This window comes from Lontra canadensis, unplaced genomic scaffold (genome assembly GCF_010015895.1).
Source record: "Lontra canadensis isolate GAN:19392208 unplaced genomic scaffold, GSC_riverotter_1.0 scaffold10, whole genome shotgun sequence".
Lineage (NCBI taxonomy): Eukaryota > Metazoa > Chordata > Mammalia > Carnivora > Mustelidae > Lontra > Lontra canadensis.
The window spans coordinates 10,544,672-10,559,019 of NW_022631004.1; the positions used below are offsets into that span (position 1 = coordinate 10,544,672).

A 14,348-nucleotide genomic window follows, 5' to 3' on the forward strand; every position below is an offset into this window, starting at 1 on the left:
GCAGGATTTATCTCTTTCCCCATACACCCAGTTTTTTTAAAAAAAAATATGTTTTTGTGGTTGAATTGAGATGTCATGAATTCCCCTCTCCCTTGAACAAGTTATGGAACTTATTCTGCATTAAGTTATTGTGAGAGTTAAATGTGAAAATGTACACAAAGTTCTTAGCACAGTACCTGTGTAAGTTAGGTACTTGATAAATAAACACCCTTTCCAAATTTATAGTGGTTTTTCGTTTCCACATTAAAATGTTTTGTGACTCTGTAACAGGTTTACCTCTGAAAAGACAGCCAATTTCTATGTGTCATATTAGATGAACATATTCAAAATGTCTATTCACACCTGTTGTCTTGGCCTCACATAACATCTATGGGACACTTGGCTAAGTCAAAGTGATCTTCATAAATCATGACAGTAGAAAGATCTGATTTTTGTCCACATGTGGTCTTCCTTTTCTCCCTGAAAAGATGAGTAGAGGCTCTTCTTCAGACTGTGTGGCATCATCATTTTTCCCAGCCTGACCTTTGGCAAAAGGCAGTATGTGTGCTGGCTGTTAGGATAAACAAGCCTCCCATCAAGTGTAAATGGATGGGAAGTCCCAGATCCATTTGCACCTGATGAAGAAGCTTGCTTACCCCACTCTGGTGTTTATGCGGCACATACGCATTCCCCCACAGATGTGCTCCATCAAGCTCTCGAAAACTCTCTTGCTTCAGATTAATTTCCGAGGTGGATTTGCCAGGCTTCTGAGTTTCCAAGAAGACTGAACACCCTTGCACTCACCTAGTCAGTGTTGAAGGCTAGTTTTAAAAATGAAACTTCTTCTGGGGGCAGTTTAGAGAGGTAAACCGAGGGGTCCAGCTCTTTTTCTTGTAAGAGACACAACCTCAACGTTACTTTTTTTCAAAGAGTTAGAAGGGATGAGGCTGACATACTGAGGAGGGACAGAATTTCTATTTCTGCAGGTTCCTTAAGGCAACAGAGGAAGCTTGGCGGCCACAGGAGTCTGGTTAATGAGCAGGTTATACAATATTCATTGTGTTGAGTTTAACTCTTCAAACAGAACGTCTAATTGTGAATAGAAAAAAAGCAGCTAAATTACAGATGTTAAGACAACAAAGCTCAGGAAGAACTCCCTCTGTTGATAAAACTGTCCTTTCCCAGCTTCCTCCACTAACTGCTCACTGAGTTGGGGGCACAGCAAATCCCTGTCCTCATCAGCTATTCTCATTAGCTCTGTTCTGGCTGAGACACTGCAGGGTCTGAGGAGGGCCACTCAGAGGCCTAGGACGACGGTCTGCTCAGAGCACTGTTTTCTCGCTACCCACAGAGGACGTGGTCCAGTTGTAGTCCGCTTCAACCACAACAAAACTGTTCTCCCTGATCTTCCTGACATGCACTGTCTCACCACCATCGCTCCTGGCAACAGCATCCCCTGCAGGCTCACTGAAGGACACTTCTGTCCATTTGTGGCAATACTGGTCGTGTAGGCAGCGGAGGCCAGCAGCCAGGGCCATGCCCAAGGTGGCGGAAAGGCAAAGCAGGATTCCCAGCTGGGGAGTCCTGAGCTGGATCCCTGAAGGGGCACTGGCTCCTTCTTGCCCAACCTCAGGCCTTGGGTTGGTCTTCCTGGGGTATCCCACTCTGTCCCCACCATGTTCCTCCCCCACTCTGGGCTCCTTGCGCTTTGGCTGAGTTAAGAAGCTGGGAGAAGGCCTCCATGTTTCTGACTGGGTTCCAGCAGCAGGTGACCTGGAAGTGGCAGATGGGGGGAAGACAGGGGTTGGGGTGGCTGCCCCAGCCCCATGGTCAGTAAGTGCTTCAGACAACCAGAGGTGCTGAGGATAGGTAAAATTGGCAGTAGACAGAGGGGGCCTCATCATGGTCCTATTAGATGACTCCATTTTGTCCTAGAAAAGGAAAGGGAAAAAAGAGAAGTCAAAAGACCTGGTCTTCTTCCAAGCTGCCACCCAACTTCACACTTAACCTGTGTTTCTTTCGACACCTAACCTGAATTCATAAAAGATCCCAGGCAGCAGCTGAAAACCCAGGCTGGTGCCTGCTCCTGAAAGAGCTCCTAAAATGCTCAAGTAGATAGATATGCCCTTGTGATTGACGGGGATAAGGTGGCTAATGGAAACCCCACAAAGAGAGCGTAGAGGCCAGTCACAAGAATAAACCTAGGGTCCTCTAAGGGGCTTCCAGACTGAGATGGATGATTATCATCTCCAAGGGCAGAAAGCTTTGAGTGTCTTTTTATACTAGGACCCACACAAGATGGCATTTAATCTGTTGTAGGTTCCAATAAATATGAGTAAGAATATTATACCATGTTTTATTTTGTTTTCCTTTTAAGACTTCAAAGGAATAGTAAATCAGTGGGCATGTATATTTTATATTGCCCATTGATCTAACCTCTGGAACCATACATGGTGTTTCGAGGCCAACATTATAAAGCAAGGGGTGGAGAGGTGGGGAGACAGGAATTATTAACTGAGGCTAAGTGGGAAAACAAATCACTAAAACTATCAATTTCTACAATTGTCGATAACTTTGGAGACACTGTGTGTAACAGAAAGGCTGGTATTGATTGGTAAAAAGATGCTGCATATATATCATACCCTTGCCTCCTTCTCTCAAATTTTGGTTACTAGTCTAATAGCTCTGCTTTCTCAGCCTGGAACTTCCCACACTGGGATCAAAATATCAACCCTATCACCCACAGACAAACATGGTTGTTACCTGTTCATCCCTATATGAGGGTAGGCAAGTTTCCAATGAATCAAAGCTTGGATCATCCTGAGTCCTAAAGCAAAGGATAGAAGGGTGAAGAGAAGACTATGAATACGGATCAAAAAGCAACATTCCCTACCATTGTTGTATATACTGACAAAATCAGATTTCCTTGGAAAGACTCCTGAGTTTGGAGTTAGGAGCTGAAGGGGAAAGAGGGAGGGGGTGGGAAGAGATAAGTGAGTACAGCAACAAAGCCTCACTGAATGCTTTTATTTATTTTATATAAACTATGTATTTATATACTATAAATTTTTACATCTCTTCTATAAAACATACATTTATATCTGATTTTTTAAATAATAGCATATCAGAGATCTCACCCTATCCAAGAAAGTACAGTTCCCCCCAGGCGATTTTCATACCCAGCCCTTTTGGCCAGTAGTCCTTCTACGATCAGGGTTTCCTGTGCACTAAGAATAAATACGGTGAGATCTTTTCCTGTCAGATGCCAAGAAGTTCAGACTCCCTCAGCACCCCAGGGTTTGGTCTTATCCCACCCCCACACTGAATGATCCACCCCTGACCCATTACCTTAGGTGGGTGCTAGGGCTGGAAGCAATGCCCTCTGAGAAGAATCTCCTGAGAGCCATGAGTCTCTCCAGCCCATGGATATCCAGGGATGGCTCAAGGATTCTGTTGATGTCCCCTCTGGGTTGCTGGCCATTGCTGACTGCAGTAGCTGTGTGTGAAGATGACTGGAACAGAGTCTCCACAACCCCAGGAAACTCTGTCACCCAAAAACTTGCAGGAAAGGGATCTAAGCTGTTATCCTCTGCAGCTCCAGTTGGAGCAACGGCAAAGATGTTTGCATGCTGCTGAGGAAAAGCGCTGGGGGGTCTGGGAGCTAAATAGAGATCCAAAGACACCATGAGAGAGTGAGAGCATTTTCCTTGTATTGATTAACACAAACAACTATGACACTGGGATAAATACTAGAGACTTTAATGTACCTTTAAAACAAAGCATTAAGTTTGGGCTACTCAAAAGTATCAACAAAAGGATGATCTGCCCAGTAATATAAGCCCCTGACCAAGTGGGAAAGGACTTGTTTTGTAGTATCTCTTTAAACAGTAAGTCTTTGGCTCTCTGGATTTGTGCATTTTTAATAGTCACCACTCAGGGAGTATAGAAACCACTGTGACCACCCTGTTTCTTCTTACCTCTGCCAAAAACTGCTTCTAGCTAGGAAAAAAAACACAAAATCAGAATCCCACAAATCAAAGATTTTAGAAAGCCCTAGATCTTTCCTGCCATATTATTAATAGTAAAAGTCTCCCTGGTGATGATAATGACTTGACCCTCTGCCATGGTCAGAGTCAAGGTCACTGCTCTCCACTGCCCTCCACCATCTCATTTCCCATCCGTGACTGGCCAACATGACAGCCCAGAGCTTTAGAAATAGAAATTAGAAACAGCACAGCAAGCAAGCAAGGACCAGGGAGTCGGATGACTGGGTTCAGTTCTCCATTCCACTAACTCCTTCTTTGGGGCAAGTCCTCCCAGAACATCAGTTTCCCCTTTTGCAAAATGGGACCAATAATGGTTCCTATAGCCTAAAGCTGCTGAAGGGTGAAAGAAAATCATTGATGTAGAAGCATGGAGCACACAGCACAGGTGAACATGCAATGAAGGTTTACTGTAATAACGCTTAGGATGACTATGATGGTGTTCACAGAAAAACACATTAGCAGAGGTTTCTCTGGCCAGGGCTCTAACTGGGTTGAAATGCATTTTTTCTCCCTTTAGTCCCACTCTTCTCCAAAGCCTTCAACACTCCAAAACATTGAGATTAAAGAGAAAAACAAAGAAGCCTAACGGACACACAGAATGTGGCAAAAGCTCAACAGTCTTATACTTCTGCCTGAACTTGGAAATCATTTAGACATCCCCTGCAGACGCATCGTGTGATGGGCATCACTGTGAATGCTGGGGGCTACAGAAGAGCTGCGTAGTGGCCGTTGTTGTTCCTGAACTCGAAATCCAGGAGGAGAGACTCTCAGATGCCCAGTCTTAGAAATGATGGTATGATGAGAGCTTTAAATCTAGAACTGAGAAAGCAATTACATTTGCCTCCCAAGAAGTACAGGAGAAAATTTCACAAAGGAGATATTTGAACCTCCCCTTGAAAGATAAATAGATAAGCAGGAAGAAGAGCCCAGTTTGAGGAAGTGTAAGAAGGCAAAACATGGAGATCATGCCCAATGGGGTTAGGTAGACTCCAAAGTGTCCTGAGGGTTTACTGGGAAATAAGTTTGAAAAGTACAATATACTATCTTCCTAATGTGAAAATTCATGATTCATCATTTATTTGCCCACTGCAGTCACTTTTGAAATTTTTTTAAAGATTTTTATTTATTTGACAGAGAGAGAGAGCACAAGCAGAGGGATCAGCAGGCAGAGGGAGAGGGAGAAGCAGAGTCTCCACTGAGCAGGGGGCCCGATGTAGGACTCGATCCCAGGACCCTGGGATCATGACTTGAGCTGAAGACAGCACCTTAATTGACTGAGCCACACAGGCATCCCAAGAAATCTATTTCACTTTGCTAGATGACCTCCCCTACCCCTGCCATGATGCACATATACACACATACTCCTTTTACCTTTGAGAACCCCTGGGGTTTGTGTAGAGGAATGGGCAGGAAAACATCCTGGGCCAGGAGGGCAGGAATGTGTGCAGCTGCATACTGAGGAGTTTGCCCTGGAGCTGCTCAGACGGGAGTCTGTCACCCCGTGGGGGACAAGGTTCCCAGCAGGGTCCCAAGACAGAGAGCAGAGACGTGATATCACTTCCTGACACCTCACCTTTAGTCACATTCATATTAAAACAAACATGCTTGGGATTAAAATGCAACATTTGCATGACAGAAAAAGACACATGAGACTTCAAACACATGATAGGTTTGCAGGATCTTCTCCAGGCCACACTGTCAGACACTGAGATCTTGATTCGGCTTTTTTGGAGTATCTTGGTGGGAAGATTGGGTGAGTGGTGCTGGGCAGCGGGGAGAAGATGGTTTGGGGCATGTGCCTGGGTGTGCTGGCCTGAGCCAAGTCAGGCATGAACATGTTGGCCAAGAACAAAGGACAGAGTCAAGGAAAGTGGAATTGAAAGGATTAAAGATGGGAGCGTCTATGCGGGTGGCCTCTTTGAGTGCGTCCTTTCAGAGCACTTAGCTAGAAATCAATAATGGAAATGAGTTCCTGATCCCCAGCAATTTTCAGGCGACCCCTGTATTCTGTAGCTGTGTTCTCGCTGTGTTCTCCTGTTTTGTTTTGTTGTAGAAGTTCATGGGCCAAAGGAGTCTTGGGTTGATGCAGTGAACCAGGGAAAAAGTCCATTGCCATCCAAGCAGCCTCTCATTCCCGATTCCTTCCTCCAACCCAGACTGCAAAGAGCCATCTACCTACCATGGAAAGTAACAAAGAAAGCTAGAAGAGTCTTTCTTGCACTCCTCGTGGAGCTCCAGGGGTCTGAAGAACCCCAAGGAGATGCCGTGACCACTGGTAAGTGTGGGAGTGGAGGGAGGGGGTGCTGTTGTTTGGCTTTGTGGCAGAACTCAACTGTCCACCCCAAGGCCCCCCATAATTTGTGAGGTTGCAGTGGACAAACAGCAATGGCAAATGGGCCCTCCTGTCCTTGGCCGTGAGCTGCTGTGGCCACTCAAGGCAAGTGTTTAGTGCCTGAGTTGCAGGAACTGGAACTGGCTATAGTACCTTCTAAGTGAAAATCACATTTTTCCCAGTTTAAGTATTCGGAAGGCAGTTATAAAAATGTGATTAATTTAGGGGCACCTGGGAGGCTCAATCAGCTAAGCATCTGCCTTCGGCTCAGGTCATGATCCCAGGGTCCTGGGATGGAGTCCCACATCGGGCTCCCTGCTCAGCGGGGAGCTGCCTCCCCCTCTCTTTCCCATAAGCTACCAGACAGGCTCTTGAGTCCTGCGGCAAGCTGTACCTGGCGTGGAGCTCTCGGTTGCCTCCCGACACCAGCCAGAGCTTGGCATGGGTGAGCTGGGCTGCTCGCGACGGTCAGTGTGGGCTCCGAGGTGTATCTGTTGAGACACAGCAGATGATTCGATCCTCTCCCAGTAAACGAAATATGACTGGACAACTGACAGACTGTGGAAAAAGAAAGCAAAATGTTGCGAGGGTTTGGTTTCCCTTAAATAACACCTGAAGAAGAACAAAAGTCTACGTGAACAGAAAAACTGAAGAGATGATTGTATTGCCCTTTGTGTGACTCCACTCTCTTTAGAAACAAAAACTCAATAGTGGCAAATAATTCAAACAGGGAAGGATATGTCTAAATTCCCCTCCTGAATAAATACAGTCATTAGAAAACCTCATTTAGACTAAAAGGTGTCTTCTTGAACTGTTTAGTCTCAAAAGATTCCGTCTTTAACTTTATTATTAGCCATTACTGGTATATTGTTAATTGAATTACTCTGTTAATTGAAAATTTCATAATTCTGTTGTACAATGGTACAGCTCTATTGTAATTGTCGATTCCATTGAAAATCAGAGATAAATTGTTGGTACTCTAACTAATATTTTGAATACTTAATGGCTTTCTTTAGTAAAAATCCCTTTCGCAAACATTATCTCATTTATCCTCCCCCAAATTTCACTGAAGTAGGGATTATCAGCTGGAATCATTTTTCCCAGTTTAAATAATCAGAAGGCAGTTATAAAAATCTGATTAACTTAGGGGTACCTGGGCGGCTCAGTCAGTTAAGTCATCGGCCATCTGATAGACCACAAGCTAAGGCACAGAGACCTCAGTGTCTTTCCCTGGGCCTGAGTAAGTGTCCACTTATCTGTCTGCCTCAGTCCCTGTCTTTCTCAGTTTTCCCTACTCTCCCACTGGTCCTTCTTTTTCCTCTGGTCCAAATTTCCTGGAGAGGTTGGCCAAGATGCATCTGTGCCCAGAGAGGAGGGGGAAATCACATGCCCCCAAGCTGTGGATAATGACAGAGAGGGAAGCTGGGGGCAACTTCCTTTTTGGTTACCCTCTGCACTGACTGTCTAGTTGGGACAGTCTTCATGACCCTGTCCTTGTCATGAGGTGGCTGGAGGTAGGGGCTGAAGCATGAAGGAAGGGAGAGCAGAAGCTCCTTCTCTTCAGAGGGTAAGGCTCCATTACCGAGAAGGAGCACTCCCCTCACTCTTACAGGAATGTGATGTCCCCCACAGGCTGGGCAGGGGCCTTCCACTCGAAGGACAGGTTTCTCTTCCGGGACTTGTCAGAGTGGGTGACTGTGTCAGCCTCTTGAGAACAAGCCATTGCTTTGGAATGAGGAGGCATGAAAACAAAAGTGCCAGCTATTTGATGATCCAACACTCTTCGAGCCTGAAGTAGAAATCCCATGAAATCTCGACTGCTCCTCACAGTCACTGCAACAGAAAACATCCGTCTGAGGTGAGCCCTCTTGATGTGGTTCCATTTGCTGATTTTACACGGGTATTTTCAAAACTAAAAGCTTAAGACCAGCCCCCCAAAAGTAAACACTTCATTAGGGGGAAAAATAGTTGAAGTGCTACTTCACACCCAAAGTAAAGTCCATTTAGATCAATGTTATGTCAAAATGAAATACAAAAAAAAAAAAAAAAAAAAAAAAAAAAACCTAGGAAAAATGTGGTTTTTAAAAATATTGTAGTTTGGAATGCCTTTCTGAGAAAAACCCAATTGCCATCAAGAAGAAGATGATGTAAAAAAAATTGTGAATATCAAAGAAATCAAAAGACAAATTATAAACCAAGAAAAGTATTTGTAAAGATACAAAACAGGCAAATATACAAAGAGTAATGGTGAATCAATAAAAAGATGACCAAATCCCAAGTTATCAAAGGGCACAGACAGAAAATAAAATAAAATAAAATAAAATAAAATAAAATAAAATAAAATAAAATAAAGTCAATCATGATTTATTAAGGATGGCACCTGTGATCAGCACTGAGTGTTATATGTAAGTGATGAATCACTAAATTCTATACCTGAAACCAATTTTACCATATAGTAACTAACTAGAATTTGAATAAAGACTTGAAATTAAAAAAATCATGATTTAAAAAACAATCATGAGACATTATTGAGATACCTATCTTTTCAACAAACTTTAAAATGTAGAATTATAACCAGTATTGATAGCACTGTGGAAAAACCAGGACATTTACTAGCGCTAGAACAATAAACCATGCAACTCTCTGAGGAGATAACCTAATAATGTTTTCCATATTTAAAATGTAGTTACCTCTTATATAGGCTACAACATGGAAGGAACTGCAAGACATTACGTGTAAGTTTCAGTAAGTGAAATCACCTTAAGTGTAAGTGGATATAAGATGACATACTGCACAATTCCACTTACATGAGGTGCCTAGGGCAGGTATATTATCACAAAGACAAAAAGATTATAAAGATTTCTAGGATCTGAGGGGAGAGATGGATGGAGATTATTGTTTAATGGGTATAGAGCTGCTTAAGATAATGAAAAAGTTCTGAAAATGAATGATGGTGATGGGGTACAACATTGAATGGACATGAATGTCCTTAATGTCACTGAACTGTATACTTCAATTAGAATGGCAAATTTTATGTCATTCATATATATATATATATGTATATATATATTTTTTTAGCACATACCAAAAAAGCCCAGAAATGCAGTTTTCTTTTGATCTAGCAATTTCACTTGCAGGGATTTCTTTCTTTCTTTCTTTCTTTTATTTTTTTTAAGATTTTATTTATTTATTCGACAGAGAGAGTCAGCGAGAGGGGGAACACAAGCAGAGGTAGTGGGAGAGGGAGAAGCAGGCCTCCCTACTGATCAGAGAGCCTGAGGTGGGTCTTGATCCCAGGACACTGGGATCATGACCTGAGCCAAAGGCAGACGCTTAATGACTGAGCCACCCAGACGCCCCTGCAGAAATTTTTCTTACAGACATAAATAATATGGCAAACTCATTTGTAATGAAATGAGTAGCAAAAATCAGGGTCCTAACTTCATAGGCTTGCTCAATGCAGCTTAGTGTCTGTGATCATTTTATTTTCCATGCATTTGAACTCTTAGTAGTAAACATTTGTCCAAGTATTTAGTTATTATTTAAAACTGGACATTGTGCTAGGCATTGAGCATACATCCATGAACGGGATAACATGGTCCTTACCTTCAAGGAGCTCACAGATTAGTGGGATCCCAGAAAAAAAAAAAAAAAAAAGAAAGAAAGAAAAGAAAAAACAGTGTAATCCCAGCACAGTAAAGTAATAATTGACCCTCACTGAATCTAGAAGTGCTCACTCCAGCTCTTTCTTATATATGTGTCCTAGTTCCAACCACAATCCAATTTGCTTCCTTCAGGTCTTTTATTAGAATTCGGGTGTCCCTCAGGGGTACCTGGGTGGCTCAGTTGGTTAAGCAACTGCCTTCGGCTCAGGTCATGACCCTGGGGTCCCAGGATTGAGCCCCACGTCGGGCTCCCTGCTCAGTGGGGAGTCTGCTTCTCCCTCTGACCTCTCCCTTCTCATTCTCTCATTCTCTCTGTCTCAAATAAGTTTAAAAAAAAATTGGGTGTCATGATATTTTGGGTCGTTTTTACAGCTTTTTCTCCCTAATACAGTGCTTTGATTTTTATCATTTTCATTCCCTTAGCCACAGAACACAGGAGTGCCAACATATTAATCCCTTCATGCTGGGGTGCCTGGCTGCATCTTGTGGCGACTGGAGCCCCCAGAAAAGTTGCCTCCAGTTTTGAGCAGCCCCTCACATACGCCCCAGCACGCTCTACACATATTATCCTTTCCTCGCTGTATCCTGATGTGACAAAGTTTGGGAATCTCTGCAGGAATGGCCTGAATTTCAGTTTGGAGAGTGTATTGCTATGGGGGTCAATAGATTGCTCACAAATTTTTTCCCCATACTTACCAACAGAACAGAATGATTGGGCAAAACAGTACTTCCAGAGTACATTTTATTTTGATTTATCACCTCTAACTGCCATCAAAAGAATCAGCAAAGTCCAAAGAGGGTCGAGCCAACATCGCTGATGTGTTTGAATTTACTCATGGCTGCGTAGACTCAGCTACCGCCTTTGGCACCTGGAGTTCTCTCTGCTTTTGTAGGCACCCAAACTAAAATAGCAGGAAATACTTTTCGCTCTGCAAATAACTTCAGTTTTAAATAATGAGAAGCAAAAACCTGTTTCTCTCTCTCTCTCTTCTCTCTCTCACACACACACGTGCTATATATGAAGTTTGTTTAGGGTGATCACATTTTTATCTTACAAGTAGGACAGATAACTTTTTTATAATAATGCTATTTGTGCCTTCTTGTAAAAAGGAATATCAATATAGAGATTAGTTATGTGGTTCTCATGATACAAATATTTCATAACTTATCTTTGTCTAAATAATGGCTCCTTAGGATTAAGTCAAACGTTGGCAGAGGAAACTCCTGCTTGGGAAAAACACAGCTTGGGATCGGTCAGTAGGGTCCCGCGGGGTCTTACAAAGTCTCTCCCGTACATACCTGGAACCGTGTCACCCGGTGAGTAGGAAGATCTACCGGTGTGAATGGTGACGTGGTGGGTCTGTGGGTCCTGAGGCTGGGCTTGAATGTGTTTGGGCTGCAGGTCCTCACAGGCCCCTGAGCCGGCACCATGGGAAAATGCAGCTGAGCAGGAAGCCAGGCAGAGGGCTGCCCAAGCCCAGCCTCCAAGAACAGCCAAGACCCTCATCTTGCCCTTTTCCTGTGTCACGAGAAACAACAGCTTCAATCCAGATGCTATTTCAGAAAATGATATGACGTCCTTTTGAATGTGACCGATCTGAATATACACTGCCTTTAAACCCAAGATAACGTTAGTGCCGCCTCCCCAGATTGCAAGGGCTCAAGGTCAAGATCAAAAGGATGTGCCGGGCTGTAGGAAGAGTTTCAATTTCTAAACAATTTTTTTTTAAATACCTCTCTTCTTATAGTTTTCTCATTAGACCAGACGGCTTCTTCTTAAAGAGAATTTAATTAAGTCAAAGAAATAAGACCAGAAAAAATTTGTATCCTAATGTGAACTGTCTGATATCCAAGGGCAGTGTGAGCTATAATACATTATTGGTGAAGTTGAGACACCCTATGGTCAGGCAGCAAGGCATATGGTGGCTTGGATTAGTGTCTTACTGCTACAATTGCAAAGTAGAGGGTTGAATGGTACAGAATATCTCCCAACTACGAATTAATTACTTAGAAGCAACTGTTAAATTTGCAACACTCTGGTATCTTCTTGTCCCTCCTCCTATGGACTTGTTTAGTTATTTCACTACTTTTTCACAGAGAAGATGGGCAGAGGGAGGTACACCCAAGCTGATCCACTGTGCACCTTATTAAATTTATTGGGGGTCGGGGGGAGGGGGTTAGCTCAGGAATAGAATTAAATGATTGGATAAAATAATATTTAGGGAGTAAGTTTCACTTTTGTTTGCTAGCTCTAATGTCATGGACAGAAAAAATTGAAGTTGACTGTGTAAGGAAGTTCTCAGATGAGAATAATGGAAGAGATAGCAAACACGACAGTGAAAGGTCTCTGAATAAACATTTAGGACTGTCGATCATGTTTCAAAAGGAGTTGTTTTTATATATATATTTTTAAAGATTTTATTTATTTATTTATTTATTTGTCAGAGAGGAAGAGAGAGAGAGAGCACACAAGCAGGCAGAGAGGCAGGCAGAGGCAGAGAGAGAAGCAGGCTCACTGCTGATCAAGGAGCCTGATGCGGGACTCGATCCTAGGACCCCGGGATCATGACCTGAGCCGAAGGCAGGGGCTTAACCCACTGGGCCACCCAGGCACCCCTGTTTTTATACTTGTATATACACAGGAATTATTCAAGTTCAGCTAGTATGTTGATCTAAGGAACCATGCAAGGCAACAGCCCTTATGAAAGATAAAAATAAAATACTTTCAATGTAGCAAAAGTAGCTATAAAAACAGTGGGCTAAGGAGATAATCCAAACAACCAAGTAACCCAATGTCATCTACCCCCATTCTGTCTTCACCCACCACCCTGCCTCTTACATGGACCAGACACAAGGAGATAGGAGGGTGACCTATAATTCCAGTCTTTTGGACTTAAGAGTCCTTCAGACAATAACTTTCTCTGCTAGGGTTGCTTGCCATGAGGAAAAAAAAGTCAAAAACCTTTCCACCACAAGGGACCATTCCTGCAGTTTCCTAGACCCATTAAGAGATCATGAACAATGAGCTATAAAAACACATTCTCAGTTGAGGGGACCCAGGGCTTTTCCATTTTCTTCCACAGGGACCACAAGCAAATGTCCTTGGAGCCTTTGTTGATAGCAGAAGGCAGTCCCAAATCAGATCAAACATAGACACCTACAGAGGAAAGGGGTAAGACCGTGCCCCACAAAGCCCACCCTCCCCTCCTTAAATCTTGAGGTTTCTGCTTTCCCACCAGCACTAGTCTACCAGAACCAGGAAAACAAACACTTACTTAGAAACACACTTTCCTTCAGGCTTGATGGACTGGCTTCCCCCCTCAGAGTTGCACAGATGCATCTTTTAAGCAAGTCTTTTTGTGTCTCTTCTGTTCCTCCCCTAATGGGCAGGAGAGCAGCTGTTACCGCTAATCCTCGACGTCCACAGGAGCTGTCCCTCAAGGTCCGGAGCCAGCCTTAATCTCATTGGTTTTCCCTAGGACCGAATATGCAAACTCACACAGGGTTTCCACACCAACACTGCTCAAGCCTGTGTGAAGAACTAGAGAGAACCGGAACTGGTCTTGCTCATGACTGGCACTGGCATCCTCTGCGGGAGCCAGAGGCCTTCATCTCGGTCTCCTTCCCAAGGGGAGAATGACTGAATCAAACAAATCTCAGTGTTCTCTGCTTCTTGAGTCAATGGGAGCTGAAGAAGTCATCCCTGATGAAGTGGGATTGATGCCATGGACAGAGAGCCATGTTTGGCATAAAAAAGTACCCCAAGCCTGCTCCTTCCCCTTTCGGTGGCACTGAAGCTGGAATTCCTCAAACTGCAGGCATGTAAGAATCACCTGAGACCCTTGCTAATAGCTTAGAGCCTGTAGATTGATGGTTCCCAAAGCGGGGTTCCCAGAGCACACCATCAGCATCCTCTGGAAGTTGTTAGACCTGCAAATTCCTGGAGCGCACTCCAGAGGAATCTGATACTATCCCAGATCCATAAATACTCACAGCAACATGGAGGAGAGTCAAAAGGCTACATGGTGTATGATTCTATTAATATAACATTCTGAAAAAGACAAAAGTATAGGAATAGAAACAGGTCAGTGGTTGCCAAGGGCTGGGGTTGAGGGGAGGAGGAACTTCAAAGGGCAGCACGAGGGAATTTGGGGGTGATGTGACTGCTCTGGATCTGTACATTCTTGTTAAAATTCAGACTGCAGGGGAGGAGGTCGGGGGACGGGTAAGCCTGGTGCTGGGTATTAAGGAGGGCACAGATTTCGTGGAGCACTGGGTGTTATACGTAAACACTGAATCTTGGAACACTACATCTAAAACTAATGA

The 14,348-nt window shown here is 43.6% G+C and overlaps 1 protein-coding gene across 1 annotated transcript; it reads right to left on the minus strand.

Annotated features, from left to right (window-relative positions):
• Window positions 1–813: 813 nt before the first annotated feature.
• On the minus strand, window positions 814–14,042 carry REELD1 (reeler domain containing 1). Its single transcript, XM_032855579.1, has 8 exons — window positions 14,016–14,042; window positions 13,298–13,401; window positions 11,322–11,541; window positions 7,968–8,190; window positions 6,752–6,915; window positions 3,328–3,640; window positions 2,743–2,806; window positions 814–1,910 (listed from the first exon to the last, which is right to left on the minus strand). The coding sequence occupies exons 3-8, from the start codon at window positions 11,527–11,529 to the stop codon at window positions 1,302–1,304; spliced, it is 1,581 nt and encodes a 526-aa protein (XP_032711470.1). The 5' UTR covers window positions 11,530–11,541; window positions 13,298–13,401; window positions 14,016–14,042; the 3' UTR covers window positions 814–1,301.
• Between the last annotated feature and the right edge of the window lie 306 nt (window positions 14,043–14,348).

Bases quoted from the DNA above. Each gene is read 5' to 3' on its own strand.
- REELD1 (XM_032855579.1), bottom strand. From the start codon at position 11,529: ATGAGGGTCTTGGCTGTTCTTGGAGGCTGGGCTTGGGCAGCCCTCTGC. The intron at 3,641-6,751 runs GTACAGCTTGCC...ATCTCTATTTAG, and splicing joins AACCGAGAGCTCCACGCCAG to CTCCCAGACCCCCCAGCGCT. The intron at 1,911-2,742 runs GTAACAACCATG...TTCCTTTTCTAG, and splicing joins CCTCATATAGGGATGAACAG to GACAAAATGGAGTCATCTAA.